Genomic DNA, 16,824 nt, shown 5'->3' with positions numbered 1-16,824 from the left:
ACGAAGATTTTTCTCAAGTTTTGGCGCTATTTATTCCCCTTAATCTTTCCAACGCGAATAAGTGGTATGCAAATCCATTGCTTCTCATCAATTTAATTGATGAAGGATAAGCATAACATAATTCTTATTCTTTTTCCTTCGTGGTCAAGTTGATTAATTCTTTTCTCGGGGATTGTCGTGATGAGTGATTTCTCGGTTCTTAATTGTTTCATCTTTTCTTTCCCGGAGTTCAAATTCTTGACAGTAAACATTTGGGACCCACAGGAAAAAGCCTATCCAGGGCGGTGCCGACTCGACAGTAAACATTGAGAAACATGGTTTCAAAATTAATGTAAATCCAAAACTCGCCTCAAAATCATGAAACTTGGCATGGTGTTATGACATGGCACCAACATGTTGTGGTAAAAAATTAGTCCAATTTGGGACAAGTTTTGGTACAAACTTCTTACAAACTAGAGCTTCTCTAAAAAAGGCTCATGGTTCCGAGAGGGAACTTGTCACCTATGTGTGCGAAACGACATACGTTGTCTCTTTCCGCCTTGGTTTATTTTATAGAGGCAACATGCAACTATAGGAGCGTCGTCCTAAAAATATGAAATTATTCAGGGTTCGTTTTGCCTTTTTATACATTATTTGAATTTTCTATGCATTTTGAAACATACTTTGGTGTGTGCAAAGGTCATGTGTGTACTAGCCACCTATGTAATTGGATGTTCAATCTGTTTATGAAATCAAGTCCTTATAAGTTATAAGTACATATGTTGTTGTTCTGTGTGCAATGACATCGCACATGGACCATACTAGGGAACCCGTCGGTGATGATTTCATCAATCGCTGACAATTGTATACCACCAAGCGTTTGCCCACAAGACACACGGCTTATTAGCAGTAATCGTCTATATTATTATCGATCTTCGCACACATTTCTGATTACAGACCTGTTTGCCACGTATCACACACATCTTGTTAAATTGTACCATTTCGGTTCTCTTGGCTCAAAGCAAACAGTTCATCCGAGTGAACCGTATGCCGTATATCGCACACACCTTGATATGGCTGACCGTTTCTTTTGTGTTGCCTAATCAGAAACAGTTCATCCGAGTGAACGGTATGCCGTATATAACACACGCCTTCATCTGGCTGCCCGTTTCTGTTGTTCTGCCTCATCGCAAACAGTTCATTGTACTCAACCGTATACCTAGCATCGCACACGCAACTAAAATCTGAACCGTGTTTGATGTATCCGCCATCGCAAATGTTTTGCACCTTTTTAACGGTTTTTTACATCACTGTTTGTGACTAATGCATCGCACACAGTTTCGTCAAAGGGTCTCTGATTGTAGTGTCACGTTAGCAGCATCCTGCGGTAGTGGATGTTAGGCCAATTGCCCGAACAGTATCCCCCATTTCCTCCATATTTGCACTTACAGTCTCAAATTGATCATGAAACGATCCAATTTGTAGATGAAGGTTGTGGGAGATGTGCTGCTACGATTCTTCGTCAGAGGAGGAAGAAGATGATTTTGAGATAGTGGTGACCGCGATCATTCAAGAGAGGGAATTTAGGAGACCGAGATATGACAAAGGGTCATGACGATCTTATGAGGGACTACTTTAAGCCAAATGCAACAAACTCGGAGAAGTATTTACAAGGGCGATTCCAGATGCACCTGGAAGTCTTCAACAACATTACAAGAGATGTTAAGAACCGTGATCCTTGGTTCAAACTGAGAAGGAATGTTGTGGGAGAACTCAGTGAAAATCCATTGTTAAAGAATACTACACCATGCGAGTGCTTTCATATAGATACGCGCCCGACGCCAACAATGACTATGTATGCATTGGAGAAGATCTCATCCTCGACTACGTGGACAGATTCACCCAAGCCCGGATCAAAATCTTTCTACCAGAGTACTTGAGGGCACCCACCGATGAAGACGTCGAGAGGCTCATTATAGATTGTGAAGAGAGAGGGTAGACATGGATGCTTGGATCCACTGATTGTATGCATTGGACATGGAAGAGTTGTCTTGTGGCACAACAAGGTCAGTTCAAAGGGCATTGCCATAATCTAACAATCATTCATGAGGAAGTTGCATCACATGATCTGTGGATTTGGCACTCATACTTCAAAATGCCTGGCTCGCACAATGATCTCAGTGTCCTCCAGAGATGTCCTCTATTTGCAAGGCTTGCTGCAGGTTAGATCCACCATGCAATTATCTTGTTAATGGATAGGAGTACAACATGGGTTACCTTGCCGATGGTATCTATCCTGCATGGGCCACATTTACGAAAACAATCTAGTGTCTTCAAGGCAACAAGAGATCTCACTTTACAGCGTGCTAAGAATCTACGAGAAAGGATGTTGAGAGAGCTTTTGGTGTGCTTCAAAAACACTTTTCGATTGTCCGTATCTCTGTTGAGTACGAGAAGCCTTAGAGACTATGTAGGATCAGGACAACATGTGTTGTCTTGCACAACATGATCATCGAGCATGAGAGAGAGGACCCGGGAACTTGCAGTTCATCAACAATGGCGCCATGGTGGAGGCGGAACGTAACCCAAAAAGTATCCAAGCATTCCTTGAAGCATATCGAAGGATCGACAACCAAGAAACACATAACCAACTCCAAGATGATCTTGTTGCGCACCATTGGCAACTTCATGGCACTTGATTCTTGTGCTTTTATCATATTTTATTTGGATCATTAGTTCATTTGCACCATATTGTGTGTTTGCATTTTAATGTTCTAATTTGAAAACATTGAATTCGATATATACTTGAATTGTGTGTATTATCTGAAGTCTCGATCTAATATGTTGTGAAAATATATGCTCGAATAGAGTTTGTATGCAATCATTTGGAAAAAATAACAGCAACATTTTTTAGTGAATTAAGTTGTAGGTGAGGACTAGGTGTAAAAAAAAGTTGAATCCCTAAAATTTTAGTGGATTAAAAGATAAGGGGAAGTTTAGGGGATTAAAGGATAAGGGAAGGGCTAGAGATGGTCTAAGGGGATTCATTATGGGCAATCCTTGTTGAGAAACATAACAAATTTTAATTCCTATTAGTTGTGAGATGTAAAATGTTTTTTTAGATATATTCATTTAACAAGTCATGCATCCTCCTCCATTATTGCTTACATATGAGTGCTTGACCATGTACACTAGTGTCATAGTAGTAGAAACGCCAATTATGTGAGGTATATCTTTCTTGACAATTGAACTGATATGTTCCTATTTGGAGAAGTGAACCCATTTCAATGAAGTTGGTATGAACATTTTTCATGGAATCTTTGAAAGCGTCGAAACAAACAAAACTACATATACAAAGGAGCCTGATGACGGTAGTAGAAATAGTCAAAAGCCACAAACTCAATTGGAATTTGACTATTTGACTGGAAAGATTAAGTACACCAACTTGTTTAACTTCAGTTTGCTGAGTTTCACATAATCTTTTTTTTGTTTTTGAAAAGGAGGATAAGCCCCGACTTCTACATCGAGTAAGTTTCACGTAAATCTTGTCTCACATAATTAAAGTTTCTGCATGTACTCACCAGAGAACGCTAATAATCAGATAACCAATATAGGAAGAACAAGATATAACCCAGAAGTTCATAATAAAATAAAATTGCTAAACACTAAATCGCCAAACGTCATGCAAATGCAAGCAGGCGTTTTCCGCAAAATGTGTGGTACAGGGTTGTTGGAGGATCTGACCCGTACATTCGAGATCCAAAGGCCCTTGTTAGAGATTCCAAGTTTTCATTGGATACTTTCTCATTTCGAACACCCATGGCCACAAGGTCTTGGGGTTGACATGGTAGAGGTTAGTCGCAATGTGTAACGATCGACACTTGCCGCGGCTGCGAATTCTCACAGCGAGGGCTGAAGCACCCTTCTTGCGGGGCATATAGTAGTATATATTTCCAATCAAGTTGCAAAGGTCAGAAAGTTGACTAATTCTTCGTCGCCGGAATTTGCTTCGATTAACTGGACCTCAAATTTTATATAGTTGAAACTGAATCGTCACTCATATGGGTGCATGATCGATACCTATAGCTAGCTAGCCATACCTGCCTATAAATACGTATGCGCATCTGCATAGCTAGCACACCACCCATGCAACTGTTGTATGCTAGACTAGAGTACAGGCGTGTGGAGAACACATTACTTGCCGATCGACGCCATGGACGAGCAAGGCCCCGCAAAGCCCATGGCCATGGCCATCAAGTTCTCTAGCTGCCGTGGCGTCGCCTTCGAGATCAAGCCCTCGCCGGCAAGCCCCTTCGCTCTAGACACTGCTACCAGTCCTTCCGACTCGCCGCCCGCCGAATCCGGTGGCGGCCGATGGGTGTGGTTCCCTCAACCTTTCAACCGCAATTACTCCACCACGAGCTTCCTCACGGCGCGCAGCCGTGCGAGCACCCACTTCTGCGACCTCGACGACATCAGCGATGGCGACACGGACGATGAGTCTGTCGCTACGGACGAGGAGATAGCCCTCACCGCCGCTGACGTTTCTCGCGTGCAGAGCAGGAGGTCGAACGCGCCGGCTAAGCCTGTGAGGGCGGCGGCTGGGCACTCCAGGCTCGGCGTCATACTGCTCGACCAAGGCTTGTTCACCGTGTACAAGCGCCTCTTCATGCTCTGCGTCGCGCTGAACGCGGCGGGGCTCGCTGCCGCGGCGACCGGCCGCTTCCCTTACGCCAAGCGCCACGCCGCCGTCTTCACCATCGGGAATATACTGGCGCTCACGCTGTGCCGCTCCGAGGCGGTGCTCCGGGGAGTCTTCTGGCTCACCGTCGCGCTCCTCGGCCGGCCATGGGTGCCGGTCGCCGTAAAGACCGGCGTCACGGCCATCCTCCAGTCCCTCGGCGGTGTCCACAGCGGCTGCGGCGTGTCGTCGCTGGCGTGGCTGGTATACGCGCTCGTACAGGCGCTCGAGCTCCGCGGCGTGACCCCACCCGAGATCGTGGGCGTCGCGTCCGCAATACTCGGCCTGGTTGCACTCTCGTGCCTCGCGGCATTTCCGCTCGTGCGCCACCTCCATCACAACGTGTTCGAGCGTACGCACCGATTCGCTGGATGGAGCGCACTCGCACTGCTCTGGGCTTTCGTCATGCTCACTGCTGGCTACAACCCGGCGATCAGATCTTACCACAGGCTGACCGTCGCCTCCCTGGCTAAGCGCCAAGAGCTATGGCTGACGGCCGCCATCACCTTCTTCACCTTCCTCCCGTGGCTCTCCGTGCGCCGCGTGCCGGTCACGGTCACCGCGCCGTCTACCCGCGCGTCCATCATAACCTTCCAAGGCGGCGTCAAGGCCGGCCTGCTCGGTCGCATCAGCCGCTCGCCGCTCTCCGAGTGGCACGCCTTCGGCATTATCTCCGACGACAGGGACACTCACGCCATGCTCGCTGGTGCAGTGGGAGACTTCACCCGAGGCCTCGTCTCCGACCCGCCCGGCCACCTTTGGGTGCGTACAGTCCACTTCGCCGGGCTGCCCTACCTCATCAGCATGTACCAGAGAGTCACAATGGTCGCGACCGGCTCCGGCATATGCGTGTTCCTGTCGTTCCTTATGCAACCAAGTTGGGCGGAGGTATCTCTGGTCTGGGTGGCCAAGGACATCGACGCCAACTACGGCGACGGGATAAGAGCCATGGTGACGAGCAATGAGAACCTTGGAGGGCGTGTGATCGTGCACGACACGATGACCATGGGGCGTCCCGATGTCTCGGAGCTGGCCGTTGGCGCGGCACGACAGTGGGACGCGGAGGCGGTGGTGGTGACGAGCAACCCGGAGGGGAGCAGGGACGTCGTGAGGAGGTGCAAGAAGGCCGGCATCCCGGCGTTTGGTCCTATCTGGGACTCTTGATTTTTATTTTATTTTTTTTTGAGATAGGGACTTGATGTTAAGTATTCACTCCGTTCAAAAAAAAATTGTACTAAATCAGCTACACTTTATTTTGGGACGGAATGATTATGAAGAAAGAACTCTAAAGAAATAGAAATACTATCTCGGTTCAAAATATTTGGAGTTCTAAGTACTTCCTCCATTCCAAAATAAGTGTCTCAACTTTGTACGTACTAAATTTAGTATAAAGTTGTGCTAAGTTTGAGACACTTATATTGGGACGGAGGAAGTATGTCTTAAGTCAACTTCTTTAGATTTCCCTAAGTCTATAAAAATATATAACAATCTAGATTCTCTGACTCCTCTGTTAGAAATCTATTCGAAAGGTGAAAGAGATTTATATGGTTGGAAGAAAACTAAATATTGGGATAGATGATATTGCTAGGGTGTGGAAAGAGGACTGAGCTTTGGTGCAATAACTGCAGGTGCAGTTAGGTCAGTGACATGTGGGCCCAACAGACGGCTGGCCCACAATGTCACTGATCCAACTACACCTGCAGTTACGGCACCGAAGCAGCGTCCGTGAAAAGACTCCCTTCATAGGCAAGCTCCTCTTAGTGAGCAATTCCCGCAGCTATTTGCTATATGCAATGAGCCTAAAAGTATTGTTTCCCAGTTTCACCAGATCAATGTGAACAACTTCTTCATGACAAGGTTGAATTCTGAGTTGCTTAATTAGTGGCATCCGGTGCGTGTCTATGGAAAATTTGCATCTCACAAATGAATTTGATACAGTCTTATTGATGGTTAGAAGCAGAGTGCACAGGGGCTTAAATAAGAACGAACTCTTTTACGGTGATTGGAGAGTTACAAAATGTAATTTCATGTAACTCCCCCTTTGATTATTTCCTACTGTATCCTATTGGCAGCGCGGGACGTGACGACTGGATCTGTGAGGACATTTCCAAACTAAATGACGGATCTATCCTTGGAAAAACTAACTGGTTCCATCAAAATTTTGTAACGGTCCCACCATTACGTGTAATTTTCCGTAAATTTATTTTCGTAACTCCTCATAACTCCTGTTTCCCCACCATCGGATTAGGGTGAATGGACGGCTCGTAAAATCGCCAATCACCGTAACAGTTGTATTTGTAAAAATATTGAAGCGCCTCAACATTTATTTTTAAAATGCCTTGTAGCTAGAACTGTTTGGCGAACAGTGGGTGTTGTATTGAGAATTGATCTTTGTCCCAATAGTTGTTGGCAACTTTATTCTTTGTCCTATGCTTTCTCGATCAATGGAAAAAAATATCTTGCTGACGTTCTGGAATAAACTATCGGTAAGGGTATCCTTAGTATCGTGGTCAAAAATTGGTGAGGGCGTGTACGACGGGCTTATATCAAAGGTTGTTGTACACTTGACAAAATGGAATGATGATGTTTTTTAATAGGTTCAATCGTCTTGTAGGAGTGCAACCTATGTCCTATGGGAGGCTCGTCGAGAGTGGTGCCTCGCACACATGTCACTTAGAGTGCAACTCCTTCCGGTGTCCCATGACTCTCGACTAGTCTGAGCCTTATAAGATCCCTCGGACTCCGAGCTCTCACCCTTCATTTCCCCCCTTGAAGGGGCTTGGAAGGAAGAGAGTGACACTCCACTTGAGTGTATTCAAGTGAGAGTGAGTTGCTTACATGCCCATGGAGGGATTTATATAGCCTAGGGGTCCTTGAAAAATGACCAAGGTTACCCTTGAAGTAAGGAGGTGGGAGGGTAGAACTAGGTAATTTTTTGTCCTTTGGCCCATGTGCTCCTTGTTGGGCTAAGAGGTGGGTTGTGGCCCAATAGGGGAGAATCCCTACACTACGAGGAGACTTCCTTGCTTGAGCTTGGGCCTCTTTTATGTGGTCTTCCACCTTTGACTTTTTAACCATGAAGCCTAGCTTGGACTTCCATTGACTAGGCCGGGTGGCTTGCTTGGACCCAGGGGGGTGGCTTGACCCATTGTTGACTTCCTTGACTTGTCTTGACTGCCTAGGGGCACTTCATGTGGGATATGTGTCGCACCTTAAGTAGGATTAAAATTCACTACTACAACAATTCTATATTGTTGGATTAGCTGTAGTGACTTGGGCTATCTGGAATGCGTGAAATCGTGCTACTTTTGAGCATAAGTTGATTAAAATCCCTTTTGAGACCATCTTTTCTTTTTGCACTTTACTTATCTACTAGGTACGTCTTGCAAAGGATGAGGATGCGGTGACTATTAGGGCGGGAGCTGATCTCCTTCGCGGCAACACTTTGAAGCTTATGAGGATTTGCGGTGCTATGAATCAAACAATTGCTGGTGGTTGAACTCTCGCAAAGTTGCTGGTGATGTTGGATGTTGGCTATCCTTGTTGCATGATGTCCAGAACGATGTTTCTTTTGAACTATGTTGTGTGGCTATCATGGTACTTTGCGCTGCAACACTTTATATGCATTGTAATAGGTCTAGTTTTTGCTTGCTCTAGTGTTGTCCATGTTTTTGCCCCATGGTGCATGTTTTGGTGATGAACATGTGAGTGGGTTTCTTGGCAGTGCTCGGAATCGCTTTCCCTTCTTTCTCGTACCCTTTGTTCTTCTATATTGATGTATTTCCGCTATCTTGTTAATGGAAAGGGGGTAAGCCCGATTAAAAAATAAAATTAAAATAAAATATAACAACATCTACAACGTCAAATTAGTTTAATTTCATCCTATAATTGCAAAATTGCTGGAAAATAAACTAAAGCAAAGGATTTAGACCAGGAGGCTGAAAACAAAGGGACATAAGGATACAAAAAGAAATGACTTACAACACGACCATAAGTTGTGATGGTTAATCTGATGACACCAAAAATTATGGTATGATATGGTGTGTGTTTTGTGTGTGTTATAAAAAGAGCTCTCTCTTTCATTTCTATTAAAAGAAATGATAATGTATTTACAACTATTAGGACCAACACGAAAACAAAAGATATAGATGATGCATGATCTACTTGGAACAACATGAGGTAAACTTATCTGTCCAGACAGACCACAATGGGCTATATCAGTTATTTACTGGTAACCCACACAACTGCCAAACTCCAAACCTCATCATCCTAGGAGTCAACAAGCTAGTTCTCCAGAAGATGATTTAACCATACAAAAGTCCAGACAAGTATCATGCATACTAATTCTAGAAGGAGACAAACATCAGATGAAATTTACAAGCATGAGCCTGACGAAGGTACGTCCTTGATGAAGCTTCTTCATCCAGCAGTGATTCTGTTGATCATCCTCCACCTAAGCATAGTTTTGAGGACTCCACACGTGATCGTATGAACCTTTTTATGCCCCACTTCATGTTTCTTGTCTTTCTGGGGTTCTCTGCACAATATTCCAGTCATGCGGCCATTTGATTATTAGATTCGCACGTGTGCAAGGATAAGTAACCTTGTTATTCTAAAAACTTGTACTATTGCGCTGCTACTTGTGATAGGCATTGGGTTTCCTCGAAGAGGAAGAGTGATGTTGCATAGTACCAGATAGTATTTCCCTCGGTTAAGAACCAAGGTCTATCGAACCAGTAGAAGACTCACAAAAACAAACATCAATAGTACCTGCACACACAAAACAAATACCTGCACCCAACGCGGGCAAGAGGGGTGTCAATCCCCTTTTGCTCGTTAATTGCAAGGATTAATTCAGATAGTGATATATAGATAAATCGCAAAACAAAGTAAAAGAAAATAAACTGCAACAAGTAATTTAGGGTTTTAGTAATATGAAGTGAATGGAACCGGGAGCCATAGTTTTGAGTAGAGGCATCCCTCTCATGAGCATAGAAACGGTGAGTAAACAAGTTACTGTTTAGCAATTGATAGAAAAGCGCATAATTATGATGTTATCCGTGGCATGATCAATATATAGGCATTACATCCGAGACAAGTACACTGACATCCACCTGCATCTACTACTATTACTCCACCCCTCGACCGCTATCCAGCATGCATCTTAAGGTATTAAGTTCATAACAAACAGAGTAATGCTTGGAGCATGATGACATAATATAGAGAAAGTAAGACCTAATAATATGTTCGAACCCCATCGTTTTACCCTTAGTAGCAATAATACAAATACGTGTCTCGCTACTCCTTCTGTCATAGAGTGAGGACACCGCAAGATTGAACCTACTACCAAGCACCTCCCCTACAGAAGATAAATCAATCTAATTACCAAACTAGATGGATAGATCAGAGAAAAATACAATGCTATAAAATCACACATAATAAAGTTCAGAAAATACTCAATTACTTTCAGTGAATAATCTAATCATAAGCCAACAATTCATCGGATCCTAACACACACACTGCAAAAGGATTACATCGAATCGGTCTCCGAAGAGAACATTGTATTGAAGATCAAAAAGCGAGAGAGAGAGAGAGAGAGAGAGAGAGAGCCATTTAGCTACTGCTATGGACCCGTAGGTTCGGTGGGAACTATTCATTGATACGTCTCCAATGTATCTATAATTTTTTTTTGTTCCATGCTATTATAGTATGAATTTTGTATGTTTTATATACATTTAAAAATAACTTTATATCATTTGTTTGGGACTAACCTACTTAGTGCCCAGTCCCAGTGTTGTTTTTTGCTTGTTTTTTACTTTGTAGAATATCAATACCAAACGAAGTCCAAATGCCACGAAATTTTTTGGAGATTTTTTCCTGGCAATAAGAGACCCTGGAAGCTTCGGGAAGGAATGAGAAGATGAAGCAGTGGCCCACTAGACACCAGGGCGCACCAGGGGCCTTGGGCGTGCCCTGGTACCTAATGGGGCCCACAAGCCTCCGTTTGACCTAACTCCGCCTCTATAAATTCCCTAAAATCAGAAAACCTACCAGGGAGTCCACGAAATACTTTTTCCGCCGCCGCAAACCTCTGTTCTCGAGAGATCCCATCTGGGGGGCCCTTTATGGCACTCTGCCGGAGGGGGAATCAATCACAAAGGAGATCTACATCAACCTTGCCTACCCTCCGATGATGCATGAGTAGTTTACCACAGACCTATGGGTCCATAGTTTGTAGATAGATGGCTTCTTCTCTCTCGATGTTCTTCAATACAATGTTCTCCTTGGTGTTCTTAGAGTTCTATCCAATGCAATTCTTTTTTGCGGTGTGTTTGTTGGGATCCGATGAATTGTGAGTTTATGATCAAATCTATAAATGAATATAATTTGAGTTTTCTCTGAACTCTTTTATGCATGATCAATATAGCTTCATATTTCTTCTCTGATTTATTGGTTTGGTTTGGCCAACTAGATTGATTTATCTTGCCATGGGAAGAGGTGCTTTGTAATGGGTTCGATCTTGCGGTGCTCAATCCCAGTGACAAAAAGGGACATGACACGTATGTACCATTGCTATTAAGGGTAAAAATATGGGGTTAATTCATACGCGAGTTTATCTTGTCTACATCATGCCATCTTGCTTAAAGCATTACTCCATTTTTTCCATGAACTTAATACACTAGATGCATGCTGGATAGCGGTCGAAGTGTGGAGTAATAGTATTAGATGCAGAATCGTTTTGGTCTACTAATCTCGGACGTGATGCCTATGTATGATCATTGCCTTGGATATCATCATAATTATTTGCTTTTCTATCAATTGCCCAACAGAAACTTGTTTACCCACCGTATGCTATTTTTTCGAGAGAAGCCTCTAGTGAAAACTATGGCCCCTGGGTCTATCTTTTATCATAAATTAAAACAAAAAACCTTGCTGTAATTTTCATTTATTTATTTTATTTTGTATTTTTGTCAGATCTATCTATCAAAAACTATACAATCAATTTAATCTTACTCGTAATCGTTGAGGGATTGACAACCCCTCTACGCGTTGGGTTGCAAGTATTTGTTGTTTGTGTGCAATACTGTTTACATAGTGTTGCTTGGTTCTCCTACTGGATTGATAACCTTGATTTCATAGTTGAGGGAATACTTATCTCTACTGTACTGCATCACCCTCTCCTCTTGGAGGAAATCCCAACGTAGCTCACAATTAGCAGGAAGAATTTCTGGCGCCGTTGTCGGGGAGACATCAGCGACATCTATCAAGTACCTACGCATAAACTTTCATCTCCTTGCATTTACATTATTTGCCATTTGCCTCTCGTTTTCATCTCCCCCACTTCTAAAAAGTTTTACATAAATACAAAAATATTTTTCGTTTGCCTTCTTGCATGTCTTCTTGTTTGCTTGTTTTGAAGCTGTTATCATGAGTGACTTTGGTATGGCAGAAACGGATGATTGTAGAACTCCTGAAATTGGAAGTTCTACTAAACTTGATGCTAAAACTTTTGTGTTGGGTCAAGGTAATGTTATAGGAAAAAGTGTCATCCAAGAATTCTTTAATTGCATTGAAACTTTCACTTGTGATGATCTTCCTATACTTAAAAGAACCAAAACTATGCTGAAGCTATCTCCGCACTTGTTCTTAAACTTGAGAGAAGATTTGTTCGCACCCATCCTACGTTGCAAAGATTCTTTTATGAGTTGGCAGTTATAAAAAACCCTAGAGCTAAAAGGATAGCAACTCTTGTCCTCATGAATGAATTTGATCACGCAGTACGAGAAGCTAGAGAAATCTTTGATTTTTGTGGTATGAACCGTGAAAACTGGTAATAGATGAGATCCTTTATAATAGTGACTACTTACTAAGGTATTTTCTTCGCAATGATTGCATCTTTGATGAGAATATTAAAAAGGAAGTTCCTCCTTTGAGTATGATTCAACAAGTTCTTAATAATGTTAACCAACAATACTCTTGGATTGTAGCCGGTAATCAAGGGGGATTTGCAGAAGGGCAACTTGATAATGCTAGAATTTCTATGGATGATGTGTTTTATGTTATCTTTGGAAAACATCCCGATGAAAACACATCTTTGGAAAAGAAGAAGAAAGATGACAATACTTGGAACTATGCATTATGCCTAGCCAGGGGCATAAAACAATAGCGTTTGGACTCCGTTTGGTACTGATTTTCTGAAAATCCAAAAATAAGCACAAAAAATAGCAACTGGCACTGGGCACTAGGTTAATAGATTAGTCCCAAAAAATTATATATAATTGCATAATAAACATCCAAGATTGATGCTATAATAGCATGGAACAATCAAAATTATAGATACATTGGAGACACGTATCAGGGTTCCAGTGAACATATGATTTGGCAGCCATCATTGCTTCTTCATCGACTAACATCAAGGGCTGGTGGAGGACAACCTTTGGCCTAGGATAGAATGAGGACACATGCAAACATGTGACCATGGCGGTGTGCATGATGTGGAATATCTGTAAGGAACACAACCACCAGATGTTCAAGGGGAAAATATGTTCTCTGGAGATCGCAACCATGGAGAGAGATGAGATTGCTCTCTTCTAGAAGGATGTTTTTAACTAGCTGGCGATAGAGATTTTTTCTTTTCTTTCCTATATACTGAGTGTGAGAAGCTCGGGCATGATCACTAGGTGATCTAGGATTTGCTATCATTGTACTCTGAGACTTCGATCTCTTTCTGCCTTCTATAAAGATTTGGCAGAGCTCCTACCGTTGTCCGTCACAAAAAAATGAGCCTGTTTCTTAATTTCCAAATAGTCCAAAATATAGCAGAAATCCCAACATTTAGCCCAGAATATTATTCTACGTCCATATCCAAATATTAATCTACATAAGGAAAGAAAATGATCTTTTTGTTTAATGATTTTAGCCTAGAATTGGGAATCACCCTATTTATGATTGATCCTAGCGAGGCATTTCATGCTCTGGTACTTGCTAAGGAGCACCTGCTGCCATGAACCTTTAGTATTGAAAAACTTCCACCACCACTTGCACAACAAGGCTTTGTTCATCGAAGCCAAATTTTGTATTCCCAAACCTCCCATATCTTTGAGTCTACACACCTGAGACCACTTCACTAAATGGTATTTTTTATTCACATCTTCTTGCCATAAAATTCTAGCTCTAAAAAATCTACCCTCTTATTCACCCCAACTGAAAGTCCATAAAAAGACACCATAAGCAAGGGAACCAGTAAGAGAAGATTGGATTATAGTTATTCTACTAACATTGGCAAGCAGCCTCCCTTGCCAATTCCTACATTTCTTCTCCATCTTATGTTAAGGAGATTTCCAACTTTTATTCCTAATTCGTTTCTCATCTAGAGGTAGTCCCAGGTATCTCATAGGAAGAGAACCCACATGACAAGTAAAGATTTAAGAAACATTCTTCGCTTTATTATCAACATCACCAAACAAAAACAACTCACTCATATGGAAGTTCATTTTCAGTCCAAAACATTTGTTCAAAAAGATACAACGCGAATTTTAAGTTATATGCATTATCATAATCATCTTGTAGAAGGAAATTTGTGTCATCAACATATTGTAACATGTTAATCCCATTCTCTACATTTTCTCTTAGCTCCCCTTTGATTAGACAACTAACTCTAGCTTTGTCCGTCAAGATAGCTAGAGCTGTCACAGCCCCAGATCAGCTCTTGTTTGACTTTGCTTGCTCATCATGTCATCATATTTATTTCCCAAAGAAACTTGAAATGGGGATGTTGAAACCCTAGCACTAAATGAATTCAACTAGGTTCAAATAAACAATATTTTAAATGAACCCAAAATGCCCTTTGAAAATGTTCATGATTTTTGATAAAGGTGAAAACCTCTGCCAAAAATGATGCCAATATTTTTAGGCCATTCTGGATTTTTTAATAACCCATATTTTATTTGAATTGGGGCATTTTCTGACGCAGTAAATCCTTTTCTGGATTTATTCTAATTCGAAATAACCAGGAAATTTCAGAAATTACCCTAAACTTCTAAAATTCATAGTAAATAATCTGTAACTCAGATTGAAAGGATTTATATATGAAAAATGATCAGAAAAATCCAAAGAATCTGAATATCGCATTTTTATGCATGTTTGAACAAGTTAACCTCACTGAATAGGACAATTCATGATTATGGAATAAATGGTAATTAGTTTTGGAGTTGGAATTTGCTATAGGTTTGAATTCCACTTCAATGAATATGACTAACTATTGCACTAGGTCAAATCAGTACTTTAATATGACATATCATTCATATGAATGTGCATTGCATTGATTGTGGTTCCTTTTGTGTTTGCCGGTGGTTGTTCCCTCTTAGTAGACGATGTTTCCGACGACGTGATCGATGATACCGATGAAGAGCTATACTATCTTCAGAAGTGCCTGGCAAGCAAAACTCCCTTGTTCATTCCGATACAATCCCACTCTCTCACTCCTGCGCTGTTTTACTGCATTAGGACAACAACGTTTCAAGTGTTACATGCTGCGGTAGTTGAACCCCTTTCCTCTGCATGACCTGTCATTGCCACAGTAAATAGATGAAAACCACTAGCATGAGTAGGAGTTGTTTGAGCCCTGATGTGCCTACTCATTCATGCTTGTATTTTATGCCTGCTATTGCTTAGAGTTGTGTCAGGTCTGATTCATCGGGGATGAATTGGAATGTGGTGAACATGTCTTACCGCTGAGAGCTAAGTGTGTGAACACGATTTGGTAAAGGTAGCGGTGAGAGGCCATGTAGGAGTACATGGTGGGTTGTCTCATTGAAACCATCCTTAGGAACTAAGTTCTGTGTTTGTGATCCATGAACAGTTACTACCACACATTGGGTTCCGGTAACTCGACCCCTCTCGGCTTATTAACCAACTCGATCTCTGTCCAGGAGTTGCAACTAGTGTCTGGTGTTTGTAGGTAGTGTTAGTAGTATACCAAGTGGCACCCAGTACAGGTGGGCTTGGGACAGACTAGGCACAGTGGCACGGTGTACCAAGTGCCACCCGGATGGTGGGCTTGGGAACCCTGCTGACATCGTTTGGGGCCGTGAGCGACACCCCGGCCGGATCTCCTTGCGGATGGAACCCGAATAGGCGATAAACCTGGACTAGAGACTTGTGTGGTTAGTCAGGTCGTGGCCGACTCCCTCGCCAGGCTTCCGCTTGAAGGTTGCCGAGATACATGACGTGTACATGGTGGTAAGAGGCGAGAGCGTGTGTGAAGAAGTACACCCCTGCAGGGTTAACATCATCTATTCGAATAGCCGTGTCCGCGGTAAAGTACTTCTGGGTTGCCTGTACAGTTCATAGACAAGTGAAAGTGGATACTCTAAAACGCGCAAGATAAGCGTGAGTGCTATGGATGGCCTTCTCGTAGGGAGACGGGAGCGGATCCATAGTGGTGTATTGATATGGTGAATATGTGGACTCGTGTGCGCCACCTCAAAGGAGTTACTTGCAGTCGTAGTTCAGGATAGCCACTGAGTCAAAGCTGGCTTGCTGCAGTCAAACTCCACCACCCCTTTGTTGATACTTATGCATATGTAGCTAGTTCTGATGTAAGTCTTGCTGGGTACATTTGTACTCACTGTTGAGGATATAGACCTTAGAGTCACCCGCCAGGAGGGGCCGGGTTACTCGTAGGGTCGTTGCCAGAAGCCCAGGAGCCAAGTTTCAAGATAATGGGCCAGAGATGGGCTGAGACCCGGATATGGCTTAAGTCCCGTAGTTATCATCATTGTTATAGTAGACTTGTAGTGTAAGGCAAGTATTGTTTAGAGTCCGAGCCGGACGCTCTTATGAGCCGGCCGGGACTCTAAGGGCTGCTGGGCGTCAGCCTCCCTATATAAAGGGAGGACCCGGCAGTGGTTTAAGGTCGACCCGGCGGAGCAAGCTCAGCACGATGCGGAGGTGGCACAGTTAAAATTAGATCTGATAAAGGCTAAAGAGGATCTTGCAGCGGAAGGAATCAGGCTGGCTGCGGAGCGGGCGGCCCTCGATGCCCGGACTCAGCTAATTCAGGCGCAGTCCTTCCAACTCACGATGGACCAGAACGCGGCCAA

At 43.0% G+C, this 16,824-nt stretch overlaps 1 protein-coding gene across 1 annotated transcript; it reads left to right on the top strand.

Moving 5' to 3' along the window:
• Positions 1 to 4,139: 4,139 nt before the first annotated feature.
• Positions 4,140 to 5,884, top strand: LOC123074533 (adenylate-forming reductase 06235-like). Its single transcript, XM_044497344.1, has one exon. The coding sequence runs from the start codon at positions 4,193 to 4,195 to the stop codon at positions 5,882 to 5,884; it is 1,692 nt and encodes a 563-aa protein (XP_044353279.1). The 5' UTR covers positions 4,140 to 4,192.
• Positions 5,885 to 16,824: the final 10,940 nt, after the last annotated feature.

The sequence above is a fragment of the Triticum aestivum genome, chromosome 3D, assembly GCF_018294505.1.
Source record: "Triticum aestivum cultivar Chinese Spring chromosome 3D, IWGSC CS RefSeq v2.1, whole genome shotgun sequence".
NCBI lineage: Eukaryota > Viridiplantae > Streptophyta > Magnoliopsida > Poales > Poaceae > Triticum > Triticum aestivum.
Note: the sequence above shows the minus strand (reverse complement) of the source record. Positions and strands in the feature narration are given on the sequence as shown.